Source organism: Lampetra fluviatilis, chromosome 50 (genome assembly GCF_964198595.1).
Source record: "Lampetra fluviatilis chromosome 50, kcLamFluv1.1, whole genome shotgun sequence".
NCBI lineage: Eukaryota > Metazoa > Chordata > Hyperoartia > Petromyzontiformes > Petromyzontidae > Lampetra > Lampetra fluviatilis.
In genome coordinates, this window is record NC_136324.1 from 2,939,484 (window position 1) to 2,953,952 (window position 14,469).

At 51.0% G+C, this 14,469-nt stretch overlaps 1 protein-coding gene across 2 annotated transcripts in view; it reads right to left on the reverse strand.

Annotated features, from left to right (window-relative positions):
* Window positions 1-6,313: 6,313 nt before the first annotated feature.
* The window catches only part of HDAC8 (histone deacetylase 8), a 187,816-nt gene continuing 179,660 nt past the window's right edge, over window positions 6,314-14,469 (reverse strand). For both annotated transcript variants that reach the window (XM_078878243.1, XM_078878244.1), the window contains exon 11: window positions 6,314-8,031. In XM_078878243.1, coding sequence (XP_078734369.1) covers window positions 8,009-8,031 — 23 coding nt within the window. In that variant the 3' untranslated portion in view covers window positions 6,314-8,008. The remainder of the gene's footprint in view (window positions 8,032-14,469) is intronic.

The window sequence follows — 14,469 nt, forward strand, 5'->3', positions numbered from 1 at the left end:
GGTAAAACATTAAAATTAATAAAAGTAACAAAGGCTCAGTCTTTTGTTATGCAGTCTATTCTTAGTCTTAAGCCTCACCTTACCATATTAATAAAAAGTGTGCCGTACTTGGCCCTTCCCCTCTTCAACCATTATATATACGGAGTGGTAGCTCTTGTAATCTCTCATTTACTTGATACAGCTGTCGTGGCTGTGACGGTTCCACCTGAAGACGGAAGCTTGTGTTGCCTCCGAAACGTCGTGATTTTTATTTTATTTTACTTTTATTAATTAAAATTTTTTACCTACGTGACTTTACCGAAAAAACCCTAAGAATACTATTCTTATTTTCATAATACATTTTTATCCTGGCAAAACGGTCCCATAGATATGCTCTGATAATGCTGAATATGCGTTGTCATTGTAACCGATTTGCCTACGCCAGAGACGGCCTTCGTCATGTCTCACCACCGGTGTTAGGTCAGGGAACAATGGCAAAAGACGAGTAAGGACAAAAACAATGCGAGTATCAGACCATGTAACGTCTGAACATCTTAACAGCTGCTTTATTACCAGACAGGGTAACACCCTGCTTAGTCTTATTTTCATCGTTTTGACACTTCCGAATATTTATTCATACTGGAGCAATCCGATGAGCTATGAAGCTCGTTTTTTCACAGATGCCCCATCGAGTAAAGTAACCCTCGCCGCGATCGCTGATAGAGAGAGAGGCTTTCCATGCGGCTGAACTAATCCGGGCGCCTCAACGGAGGCCGTGTGGTGGTGGCATGGGTCGCGTTGAAGCGATGCCACCTCTTAAGAAATTCGAGGCAAGTTGGGGGTGGGGGGAGTTCTTGTCCGGGATGGGTTCCCCTCCCCCACCACCACCACCAGGGCTGTATTATTCAATAGTCACTGTATGCACTGTGCCTAGGGCCTGCAAAAACTAAAGGGCCTACGGCAAAAAAAAGAGTGACCATGTGTTTTTTTTTTAGATTTAAAGCTTTCGTGACTGCAGGGATTCATCTTCTTGGTTCTTTCGGTAAAGTCACGTGACTTTACCGAAGGAACCAAGAAGATGTGTTTTTTTGTTTGTATGATAAAAAACAAATGTAACCAAGATATCTTCTTGAAAATATATATTCATAGAAAGCAAGGATAGGCACAGTGTGTAGATACAAAGAGGCAAAGTCCTATAAATATTTTCATAATGTGAAAGAGAAATTAACATCGGAAATGAACTCCCATCGAATGAGGACACAGATTAAATAACGGACGTGTCAGGAACGACATCTCTCCAGCGGCTGGACTAAGTAGACGTGAAACGAGCGAGTGATAGTGGCGATACGGGGGGGGGGGGGGCAGCAGCAGTGTCAACTATAGAGAAATATCACTCAAGTCCGACGTGCCGAGGGCCACGAAGAACCTTCATCAGGCCCTGACCACCACGGCTCGCGGAGGAAGACGGTGTGGCCCAACGTTTCAGGGCGTGGAAAGTGTCCGGACGTGAAGCTGACATTTGGCATCTTCTGCGCGCTGTCCCGTCGCGCAAAAAAAATTCGCCGCCGTCAGTGACAATGCATCGTGGACATTTTTGTTGAGTTTCTTGTCAACGTATTTTTATTTCGGCCACGCCGAACAAGGACAAACAATTCGCGCCGCGCACATTTTTTTGTCGTTGCACACACTCAAAATAAGTATTCTTGCGGATGTTAACATTGATTTTTAAAAATATATATAAAAAAGAGTGTAAATACACACTGGGGGGGGGGATTTTTTGTACGTATGTCGATAGGGCCGCACGCGGTCACGCCTGCCATGGTGCGTTCGCTGCGTGGCAACTGCCGCATTGGACTTGTGCCAAGCGCCACCGTGACACCACCCCCCCCCTCGCTACCCATCCCCCGAGATACAAAAAACACCAACCCATAAAGTACTCTTAGGTCTTTTCGGTAAAGTCACGTAGGTAAAAAAGAAACAATAAATAATAAGTAATAAAAAAATATATAAGGAATTATTTATTATTAAAATGTTGTTATTTATTTTTTTACCTACGTGACTTTACCGAAAAGACCTAAGAGTATGAATCCTTGCAGTCACGAAAGCTTCAAATCTAGAACCCATAAAGTGTTGGGTGTCAATCAAGTAAACCCGACAGCTTGGAACGACCTCGGACTGGAGGAGGTGGCTGGGGGGGTGGGTTGGATCTCGCTCTGCGATGTAAGGAGCGGAGGGAACCCAGAGTTTAGAGACGCTAATGAAATACTCAGCGTGAAAGAGGCCCTCCCAGGGACGAGGTTAGACGGTAGAAATTGACCGCCTCCTCCTGTGCCAGTGAAAGGTTCTCTCCACCGTCACGCTGTTCGTTACCGGACTCGATCGCGAGCAGTCGGAGATGTTGACTAACTCGCCTGGTCTACAGGAGGTCGTGGGTTCGATTCCAACCATGACGCCTGCTGTATATTTGGAGTTTGCGTGTCTCTCTCTCGATCTCATCATCACAGTGGCTAGGAGATGTTAACTACCTCGCCTGGTCTACAGGGGGTCGTGGGTTCGATTCCAACCATGACGCCTGCTGTATATTTGGAGTTTGCGTGTCTCTCGATCTCATCATCATCACGGTTGCTAGGAGATGTTAACTCCCTCGCCAGGTCTACAGGGGGTCGTGGGTTCGATTCCAACCCCGACGCCTGCTGCTGTATATTTTGAGTGTGCGTGTCTCTCTCTCTCGCCCGTGGTGGTCGCGTGGATTTTTCTCGGGCTCCCCCTCCACATTTAGAATCATGCGTTTACAGTATTTGGCTGCTATAAATGTATACATGATGATGATGACGATGATGCCACTTCATTGAGCTATCATGTGTGGCCATGTCTCTTCTGAAAAGGAGCTACATCGCAGCTCAGTGGGCCTTACCTGGTAAAATAAAAAGTTGAGTTTAAGTTTATTATTCGCTGCCACAGCTCTCTGGTTCTGCCGCGATTCGACGTTTTACTCCACGTGCTGGCAGCAACTTCTTCTTCTTCAGGAACTTCCTCAGGTGCAGAAGAAGCTTCCTCAGCACGCGCAGCGAAACGTCGGACACATCCATGGCGAACGACGCGAAGGGAATGCAATCGGGGAGACCCCCCCAAAAACAACTCGAGTTTGCGGAGTTGCCACGATGTCGGTTCACGCGCGGTCAAGGCAATCGTCGTGTTGTTGTTGTTGTTCCTAGTAACCCTGCGATGGGAATTTTGTTTCCTTGCTCGGCCCCCCTTTCGTCTGCCAGAGTGCCGCGTCCTCACAGCGCGCGGGGTAAGCGGGGGGGGGGGGGTCGTCTCGAAGCGCCCCGGCGAGACTTCGCATCAACACGCGACTCTTCTTCTGCGGGACCTTCGACACGCACGCTCGCGCAAAGTTTCCTGCCCGCGCAACAAATTAATTTTCCAGACAATTTAAGATTGACGCACATGTAAGCTCGTCTAGGTAGCACTGCAGCCCGCGCCGAGATCAGATAAGCTTCCCCATTGCATCTCGGTAGCGAGTAGAAGCAGCTGGTGGTATTTATCAGATGAACCTGATATTATTTTCCACGCTTGCTTTCATCATTATCCGTATTAGTAAGTCTGAGCACGTGGGACGTTTAAGTCCATCACAGTGCGGCGCGGCTACCGTGCACGATACAACAGCTCATGGGAGATTTCGTTTGCATTCGCTCATTCCTCCTTCATTCGCTCATTCTTCATTCGCTCATTCTTCATTCGCTCCTTCTTCATCCACTTATTCCTCATTCACTCATTCTTCATTCGCTCATTCTTCATTCGCTCATTCTTCATTCGCTCATTCTTCATTCGCTCATTCTTCATTCGCTCATTCTTCATTCGCTCATTCTTCATCCGCTCATTCTTCATTCGCTCCTTCTTCATCCACTCATTCCTCATTCGCTCATTCTTCATTCGCTCATTCTTCATTCGCTCATTCTTCATTCGCTCATTTTTCATTCACTCATTCTTCATTCATTCTCCATTCGTCGGCCACGATCTATCCACTGCTGGACGAAGGCTTCCCCCACGCGTTTGATCTCATCGCTCCAACTCCCCGGTGGTCACTTTTTTCTCTCTGCGGCTTTCGGTCACCAATCCGTTCGAGTGGCGTGTTCTGTCTAGATTTGAAGCTTTCGTGACTGCAGGGATCCATACTCTTTGGTTCTTTCGGTAAAGTCACGTAGGTATAAAATATAAAATAATTTAAATCACGACGTTTCAGGCGCAACACAAGCGTGTTCTGCCCCAAGCCAACGTTCATGAACGGTCCGGAAGACGTTTTCCGATTTGTTGTTTGCTCCTCCGATGCACGTGCTCCCCTGTCTGTCTCTCCGTGTAATTCCACGCCTCCGTTTTGCGTTCTTTTCGTATTTTGTTCAACTTAATTTCTCAACGTCGATGTGTGCGATACGCGATAGCGGGTAACACGCACCGATTGAAATGTTTTGTTACTTTGGACACATCGGAGGATGTTGCTTTTCTGAATCAAATTCAGTTTTCCAAAAAGCACTTTTCTCAACCAAGAATAAAATCGTAACTTTCACAAGCCTTTGTCAACAATCCCACTACTCGATGAAGGATCAAGGTTGGTTGGTCGGGACCCAAATCGCGGAGGAGTTTTACCACCATCACCACCACCATCACCACCACCACGGCATCTCTGATCTCATCACCAGGGAGAGCGCGCGACTGCGAGCGACACCAACAGCTGCTCAGACGACGTCGTCGTCGACTGCGACAGCAGCGGGGAGCGCGAATAGCGAAGGGCTTCCTCCTCCACCAGCGCCATGAGAACTGCGGGGAAATCTACAGGCGGTGCCTGGACCGCCGGGCCGCTCCAGTGTAGCGAATACTCAGCAAGTGGGGTGGGTGGGGTGGGGGCATAAACACGAACTGCGTCTGCGGAGATGAAGAGGGAATGCCTCCTCCTTCATCCCCCTCCCTTCGCCCACCCCCTCCTTCTCCCTCCTTCTTCTCCCCCTCCTCCCTCACCCCTCCTCCTTCTCCCCTCCTCCTCCTGGCTCGTCCGCTCCAGTTTGGTTCGTTCAGTGCGAGGAGCTTTGCGCAGCCGGTGATTGCAGCACCGCAGCTGCCCCCCGTGCGCAGGGCACAGCAAGCTCACGAATTCCCTCCCTGTTGGTGCCGTTGGAACGCAAAATCGAACAAAAGGCGATTGATCTTCTTGGTTCTTTCGGTAAAGTCACGTAGAAGGGAAGTAATAAAATAATAAAACATAATAAAATAATTCTCACGACGTTTCGGCCACAACGCAAGCAGCCTCGACAGACCTGGTTTTCACCTGAAGACGGCTGCTTGCGTTGTGGCCAAAACGTCGTGAGAATTATTTTATTACGTTTTATTTTTATTCTTTTATTATATCCCTTCTACGTGACTTTACCGAAAGAACCAAGAAGATCAATCCCTGCAGTCACGAAAGCTTTAAATCGAAAAAGGCGATTGGTTGAGACCAAAAAAAACAACAACGTAACGCTGCTGGGCAAGAGACACGCCGATGGGACCGGGTGGTTAGCACATGTCCGTTCCGCCGTGGGTGTTTGTCCACAACGCGTGTGAGCTAACTCGGCGGGGGAGATAGGAATCCGTTCGCAGGTTCCATTGCGTCCAGCGGAAGATTGGGTAATGGCACCGGCGAGGGGCACGTGGGATCGCGCGCCCCAGAAAGGGAAGTGTGATCGCGCCAGGGCCCGATAAGGCAGCCCCCCCCCTTCCCCTCGTTAACTCCCTCGCCTGGTATACAGGAGGTCGTGGGCTCGATCCCAACCCTGACGCCTGCTGCTGTATATTTGGAGTTTGCGGCGTCTCTCTCTGTCATCATCATCACGGTGGCTAGGAGATGTTAACTACCTCGCCTGGTGTACAGGAGGTCGTGGGCTCGATCCCGACCCTGACGCCTGCTGCTGTATATTTGGAGTTTGTGGCGTCTTTCTCTCTGTCATCATCTTCCAGTGGTCGCGTGGATTTTTCTCCGGGTCCTACGGGTTTTCCCTTCCAATTTAGAATCCACTTCACGCGTTTCGAGTATTTGGCTGCTATCAATTTCCACACGACGACGAGCCACTTCGCTGAGCTACCATTTGTGGCCAGATTGCTCACGAAGAAGAGCTGTACAGCTCAGTGGGCTTTACCTGGAAAAGAAAAATGGTTTAGTTTAGTTCATAAATGAATAATTTATAGCGTTTAACATTGTGTGTCGTGTCCACCCCCACCTCTGGCTCAGGACGCGCAGCAGTGTTGCGTAACGGGTGTGTGGACATTTCAGCTCACGTCACTCCGAGGTCTTGTTGCAAAACGTTTCTTTTTATTCGACAATTTGGTTCAAAACAACGGTGACAACAGGTCACAACAAACTATCTCGGTGTACGCACACATCAGGGCCGCCGTCACAGCCGCGGAATGGTCAGCACAACTGGACTGGGCAATCCGTCACCACCACCACCACCACCACAGTTTGTCCATTGGGAGGTCGCGTGTGGTGGGGTTTGACCAGCATGGAAGAGTAGGCCAAATACTCTTGAGGAGGGGGTGGGGGGGGTGGCTCTCTAGACAGCACCAGCAGTGGCGTAGATTGAAAACGCATTTCATTAGAACTCCTCGTTGTGTTTAGTTTGTTGTCCTTCCCCCCAACTCTGCATTAGCACGGTTGGCTACGTACGGTGCAGGCAGAAGTTCAACGTGCACGCGTACGCACACAGCAGGCCATTGCAGGGCTGCGCCTTTGACTCTCTCGAACGCGCGCAAGGTTCGACACGAGCGCACGTGGAATTGATGAGACGGCGATGAGACGGCAAAGCGGAGCGTCTCTCGGTTGGCCTTCGTGATCCCTCTCTCCGAAATAAGCGCGCTTCCTTCGCGTCAACGACCCTGTCAAGGGGTGGCCGTGTTGGAGGTTCCCGCGCCAATGTTCTTCCGCGGCCAAAAGCTACTCGGTGCACGCGGCGAGGGCACTGCTTGCGAAAGAGGCGCGCTTTCGGGAGGCGATAGCAAAGCCCCGTTGCAATTTGTAACATCGCAAGTGGTGACTTACCAATAGCAATCGATGATGATTCACCGACCTGCACCGACCAGCGTGGTGAAGTTTAGGGTCAAAAAATCATCAATGGCCAACAGTGGATGAACCATTCAAGTAAATTCTGCAGGCTACGGACACAACCACTAACCACATTCACAAGCATCATCATCGTCAGCCATGGTCGATCCACTGCTGGATGAAGGCCTGCTCTAAGCAATTGCCATCTTCCGTGATGTTAACAGTCACGCAAAAAAACTCGCCTAAATCTCGACGCCGAATCGCGACTTTTCTTGCAGTGGACCGAACGCAAGTCGCCATCGACACAGAAACATCGTGGACGGTTCGAAGCGTAAAAAAAACAAAAAAATAAAAATCACCAAACACGTCACCCGGGTACGATCCCAGCGTCGTTTTGATGAAACGGCGGCAACTCTTTTACTTTGGCAAAAAAAAAATGTCACGTAGCTCTCCCGACCGGTGTGCTTTCTTCAGGTTGTGTGTGGCGTGTCGCTCGGAAAACGATGTCCCCCGACGTTTTGTCGAACCCGAGACGTGGATCGGTTCCCAAATGACGAGTTCCGCCGGCGAAAGACGCTCTTCTCGGCACTCGCGAACGAGCGGCACGACCCGGAAACGCAACCGCAGGGCTAAGCAGCGCGACCGCTAACAACGCACGCAAGCAAAACAACCGACGGTATTTATTTTTTTACACGCGCCCGTTCCCCACCGGACCATACGAAACACGTGAGCGCGACGAACGAAACTTTTACAAATTATCCCGATTTTAAAGTGCACCGAGGTGTCGCCTGTCGGTGAGAGGCGCGAGTGTGTGATCACAAGCCGCCACTTCTGGATAATCTGCGGCATCACCCCCCCGCACCCCCCTCCGTCTAAATCCGTAGAATGAAATCGTCCCCGTCGGTCCCGCGTGCCACAAGAGTCCTTGGCGTCTTTGCGTTCGTCCCCGCGTGAAGATTACGACGCGTTTTTCAGGTTGGCTGCAAAAGAAAATCGCACAGCGGAAGGGGGAGAGTGAGTTTGGGTACATTGGCGGCGACGATGCAGAAGCAAATCGGGGCGAAAGTTTAGGGCCCCAAACAGCTCAAGGGGACCCTGAAATTTGTGAAGAAAAAAAAAACGAATATCGGGATGGATCAAATATCAGCTTGAATCCAGGTCCTAATTAACATAAAATGTAAATGAACATAAAGTTAATAACATTCTCACATCTCTAACGTGTCCGCAGCTGTCTCTTCTCTGCATCTCTCTCACTTCGGTACATTCTGTCTCGTGTCCACAGCTCTCTCGTTTTCAATACAATTCTGTCCCATTTTAATTTCTCCTCTCATCGCACGCACGGCAGCTGTCTTTCGCCCACACCTCGTATAATTTCACTCCATTGCTGTCTCATCTGTTATCTCTCTCCTCTCATCTCACGCCAACTCTATCCTTCCACACATCTCGAATCTCACCGCATCTTTATCAGCCCTCGTCTAGATCTCTTCAGTCATCTCGAGAGGAGTTTATAAATCGAACGCGGCCCCACAACGCGGGCGAGCGACCGCCACTGAATGTAGGAAAGCAATGACAAGCCGGGCGAGTGTGCCCAAGAGGGGCGGCTAATACAGTAATCCCTCGCCACTTTGCGGTTCAAGTTTCGCGGCCTCAGTGCATCGCGGATTTTTCGAACTGATTTAAAGGCCTCATTATACCTGTGCAGTAACACCATCATCATCATCATTCATCATCACATTCATCGAACTGCACAGGTCTGTCATCGTCGTCATTGTCATCGTCATTGTCATCGTCATTACTGGAGTCAAGTCTCAAGATACTACTGTCATTGGTGAGTGTAGAACACCATAATACGTATCGTATGAGAGAGAGTGAATGTATAATATTAAGGTTTTATAATTAAATAGATTAAAGTAAAATATATATAAAGTATAAATATACATATTTTAAACATTCTGGTACCCACACACACACATATACGGAAATTCCTAGTGGGCCAATCCTACTTCGCGGATTTTCACCTATCACGAGGGGTTCCGGTCCCCATGAACCGCGATAAACGAGGGATCACTGTACACGAGTACGGAGTTGTAGGCAACGCGATGCACCGAGTGCCGCCTGGAGCACAGGTGTGAGGCTGGCTACGTGCGGTGCGGAAGAATCTCAACGTGGGCACGTGCGCGCAAGTGGCAATGAGGTGAGTTGCCGCTGAGGAATTGTCAAGTCAGCCGTCTCTCGGGCCAGTACAAATCCCAGCGCAAGAATTTTTTTTATTATAATAATAATAACCCCTCATTCCACTTAGCAAAGAATACAAATTCTGCAGCCAAAAAACACACGCCCCTTAAAATATGCTGCATTTTGCGCCGCTTTTATTTCCTAAATCGCTCCAAAAGAGACGATAAATGTTTTGCAAACTGCGGTGCCGAGTGGTGGCGCAGTGGTTAGCGGCGCTGCAACAACGAACCCAGTGACCCCGAGTTCTATCTACCGGCCACCGCTAACGTGAGTGGCACGTGATATCAAGACAATGTCCTGCCCCCCCCCCCGCACAGCCTCCTAATGCTCCTTCACAAACCCGCAAATGACCAGCGTGGTCACATTTGGTTAAAAAAACCCCACGGTTGACATGGCACGGGGGAGGCTTTCGTCCATCGATGGACTGAAAAACGTCTACAATTGATTCATTTTACAACCATCATCAATCATATTCGATCATCATCAGCCGTGTTCAATCCACTGCTGGATGAAGGCCTCCGCCCCGCCCGCCCCCCCCCCACAAAGCCCACCGCCGTCACATTTATTTATTTCGGTGAAATAAAAGGAGCGTTTCGTTCCGAGTCCAATAGCCGTGGGATGACGCGCGTGGTTCTGGAAACGAGAGGTGACACGTGACGCCAGCAATCACAGTCGTGTCGCGTGCGTCGTGTGTGCGTCGTGTGTGCGTCGTGTGTGCGTGGTGTGTGTGTGTGTGGTGCGTGCGTCGTGTGTGCGTGTGTGTGCGTGGTGTGTGGTGTGTGTGTGCGTGGTGTGTGTGTGTGTGTGCGTGGTGTGTGTGTGTGTGGTGTGTGCGTGCGTCGTGTGTGTGTGTGCATGTGTGTGTGTGGTGTGTGTGTGTGGTGCGTGCGTCCTGTGTGTGTGTGCGTGTGTGTACGTGCGTGGTGCGTCGTGTGCGTGGTGTGTGTGTGTGGTGTGTGTGTGCGTGGTGTGTGTGTGCGTGCGTCTTGTGCGTGCGTCGTGTGTGTGTGTGTGTGGTGTGTGTGTGCGTGGTGTGTGTGTGTGTGCGTGGTGTGTGTGCGTGGTGTGTGTGTGTGCGTCGTGTGTGTCGCGCGCTTGGCTTCAGCGGCCTTCCCATGGCACGGCCGGCGCACCCCAACCCTGCCCTTCACCTATTCGAGGTTTTCAATAAAAAAAAATCCTTTAACTGAAATCCTATAGGGCGCTCTCCCCCCCCACCCACCCCCGATAGGGGAAACATACTAATATGGCACTGTGTCATATTGGGGGAAACAGCGGCGGGGCTAGCGTGCCGGAAACGCGTAATCGAATCACAGATGTCTCGTAGAACAAACACAAACACACCCGTGGAAAAAAAATCAATTAAACGCTTTTTGTTTTATTTCGCAGGGTCAGAGAGCGCTAGGTACTCTGACACGAAAGGAAGAGGTCTTTAATTATTTTGACGCCGTTTGTATTTTTTCGATGTCAGCAGGCGTGAGCGACGAGCAAAGCGTGCCAAGCGCGGTGCCTTGGTCCGTCTCAAATTATTTCTCGGCCCTTTTCAATATTCATTTTTATAGCCGACTGCACACAATTCAGTAATTCCCTGAAGAAATTATAGCCTTGCTGTTATAACACAACCATCAGCACTGTGGAAACTGGCACAGTGTGATGCCCATTAGGCTAACCCACTGCTCTGCAGCACACAACCCCACGCCGTGTGAACATACAGCAGCCGCCACCGCACACGCGTGGGCACGCACACGCGTGGGCACGCACACGCGTGTGCGCACGCAAACACGTGCGCACGCGCCATCCCGGACGACGCATCAATCCACGGCGAGTGTGGCAGCGGCGTAGCTGTCGAGGGGTGCAGGCGGTGCAACTGCACCAAGGCCCGCGGGCTGGAGGGGGCCCAGGCTACGTAGAGTGGGGCAGGGGGCAGAATTGGATGGGGCAGTTGCCCATCTCAATCCTTGCACAAGTGCCCTTGAAAATAAAGCTCAGCCACCGAGACCCATAGACTTACACAGAACCTACAGACCAGCGTAGATATATACACTAACATTTGACCCTTAGACTAACGTAGGACCCTGAAACTAACTACCAATGAATAACAATTGAATGATTACCAATCTATATAATTATAATACCCCCCCCTCCTTGCCTCGAATCACTGCACCAGATTGAATTGAATTAAATGATGACGTCACCCTGAGGCTGCTCTATTTAAGAACGGAAGCAACAGGAGAGCTTCACCGTTCTTGCCCGATGAAGCTGATTGTAATTATCAGCGAAACGTCGTGCTACTCAAATTTTAAAAATGCTGTTGATTCTCTCTTCAGCACACCAGTGGGCTAAAGAAGTGAATTATTTTGTCCTTTGAAAACGTGACACATTTTTTACTGTTTGGCCGTGTCGGGTGGTGGAGGGTTACGACACATTTATAAATAACGCGATCTGACCCAAAAACCTATATTATGAATAATATTGATCGCGAAAGCCTACGTGTTAAAAAGGTCCTGAGACTAACATCGGACCCATGGACTGACATAGGACCCAAAGACGTCCCACTGTACATTATCCCAAGTCGGCGGCGGGCAGACTGCAGCGACTTGTCGCCACAGTCCGGCGAGCGGTATACTGGATGAGGAACGCCGGCTGCGGAAATATCTTCTGCCCTCACTGGTCAGACTGGAGTAGGTGGCACGTGGAGGTACACTGGATGTGGTGTGCTGCGTGCTGGGCCGCTAACCCACCAACGCCCCCCTCCCCAGACAGATCCCCGCTGAGATTACGGCCGTCCGGGCTCTGCGCTTGTTGACAGTCGGTGAGGCCTCGACACGGCCCTGGGCGTTTGTGATGGGAACGATGTCGGTTGGGGGGGGGGGGGTCAGACCGGTGAACCTTGTATACAGAGGTCACTGCGCTGTCTCGGGGGCTAACCAGCCTCCTTCACTCTCAAGATTAAGATCAAGATGTCATCGTGGCCAAAGCTGTTGATGGCCACAACCTCACCGGCAACACTTCCTGCCCCCTGCCAGATCCCACAGCAGCTGCTGCTGCTGCTGCTGCAGAGTAGACACGCGACCTCCGACGTCCGAACTAGCAGCGTCCTGTCGTCCGCCCTTAGGGCTTCCCCTCGACCGCCGGACTTTGTGGAGGCCACTGCTCTGCCCGTGTCGCCCATAGGCCCTCCTCTAGAGCTGCACGGGCCGTCCTACCCAGCCCAACCGTTCGTGCCTAAATCATCACCGCAATACTCACCCCTGCCACGTTCTCTTCCCAGCCTCCAAGTCGATGGCCCTGTCCTGTGTTTAGTTTGTTGTCCTTCGCCGCACCTCCCATTAGCAGGGCTGGCTACGCACGGCGCGTGAGAAGTTCAACGTACGTACGCACGCACTCATCGCAACCGTTTTGTGCTCAGTCACACTTCCAGCACTTAACCTGCCGTGTTACCTGCCAGGCTTCTTGCACTGCTTGTTTTGTCTCGCCATTTACATTCCCAGCAACCCATCTCAAAACACCCGGTGCTCAAATAGCCGCCGTCAGATTTTAGTTTTTTAAAATCACGCTCGCTGAGCACAGTGCCCCCCAAAAATAAAAACCCGAGACCCTCAAAGCAGCCAGCAACGAACAGCACTCGTTAAAAGCTAAGAGTGTAAAACACTTGGGGAAGGGAGATGATGAGTGGGAATTCCCAATTTGAGCAGTGCGAGGGAAGAAGCAGAATGAGAAGTGGTTGTGACCTGCAGTGTGGCGAGTGGTGAGTGGGTGAGTGAGTGGGTGGGTGGGTGAGTGAGTGAATGAGCGAGTGGGTGAGTGGGTGAGTAAGTGGGTGAGTGAATGAGCGAGTGGGTGAGTGAGTGGGTGGGTGGGTGAGTGAATGAGCGAGTGAGTGAGTGGGTGGGTGAGTGAATGAGCGAGTGGGTGAGTGAGTGGGTGGGTGGGTGAGTGAATGAGCGAGCGAGTGGGTAGGTGAGTGGGTGAGCGAGTGTAATGTTGTGACACCTCAGTCATCTCAGTCAGTCGACCCGTGGCACCTGGGTCTGCCCCGTGATCTCCTGCCGGCGGGCGTTCGACACTTCACGTGGCCTCAAGGTGCACATGGCCTGGCACAAGCGTCGTGGTGACGTCACCGCCACTTAGTGGCGAATGGCGGTTGTTGTTGTTGTTGTGACATCCAGTGTGGTTGTGGGGCAAGTGGGTGGGTGAGCTAGCGAGCGAGTGGGTGGGCGAGTGTACGTTTTTAATTTGCAGTGTGGTTGAACACAGCGCGGATGAGGCAAAACAGTCAGTCTGGTAGATAGGAGTTCCGAACTTGGCAGGAGGAATGAACGAGTGAAGGTAGTAGCAAGAGAAGAGTCATAGGCAGGCGACTGACCGCCGGCGAGCGAGTGATCGAGCGAGCAAGCGAGCGGAGTGAATCGGTGAGCGCTGAATCATTAATCAACTGCTTCGTTAGTCCATCCTTGCGATGCCCAGAGGAGAGCATCACTTTACCTGATAAAATCTGATGGCTGAAACCTCCCCCTCCTCCTGCCCGTGACTATTTTTACTTGCTGACATCTGCTTTGCCATCTGCCTTGAGAAACACAACGCCGCTGCCATCGCCCCCTCCGCCAACGCGGACGTCCTGCGATCGCACGTGGGTAGGTGGCCACAGGCAGCGGTGGCGGCGACCGATTCGCCACCGAGTGGGGCGCAATATATCATCGCGCCGAAACGTGTGATTTATCGCGAGGGCCGCCGGGGCAGAGTTTCGTTGAGGGGGGGCGGGTGAGGGGGGGATGGTGGCGGGGAGTGAAAAATCATAAACAAAACCGTGGCGCCCGTTATTGCATTCCGACAAACATTACGCGCGGCCGTTGTTCAAATTCACGCGGTAATTCCTGAACCTTCGCGGGGAAAAAAAAAAGGCCTGGCAGTGGTGAGGAATGTAATATTAACCTAACATTCGGTGATTATTTTGACTTAATGACTATTTCGCATCACGTATTTTATAGGTTTGCGTCGGACTGTGACCAGTTCAAAAAACAGAAAGCGTGCTTGCCTATTAGGCATCGGGTGGTTTCACCAGACAAATTGGGGAAGGATGCATTGTTTATTTTCATAATATCTGAGGGACGGGGTAAGTCGTCGCGTTGAACGGCTCGTGCGCGAAGACTTGCGGCACCCGTTGCACGATGATACTGGATGTG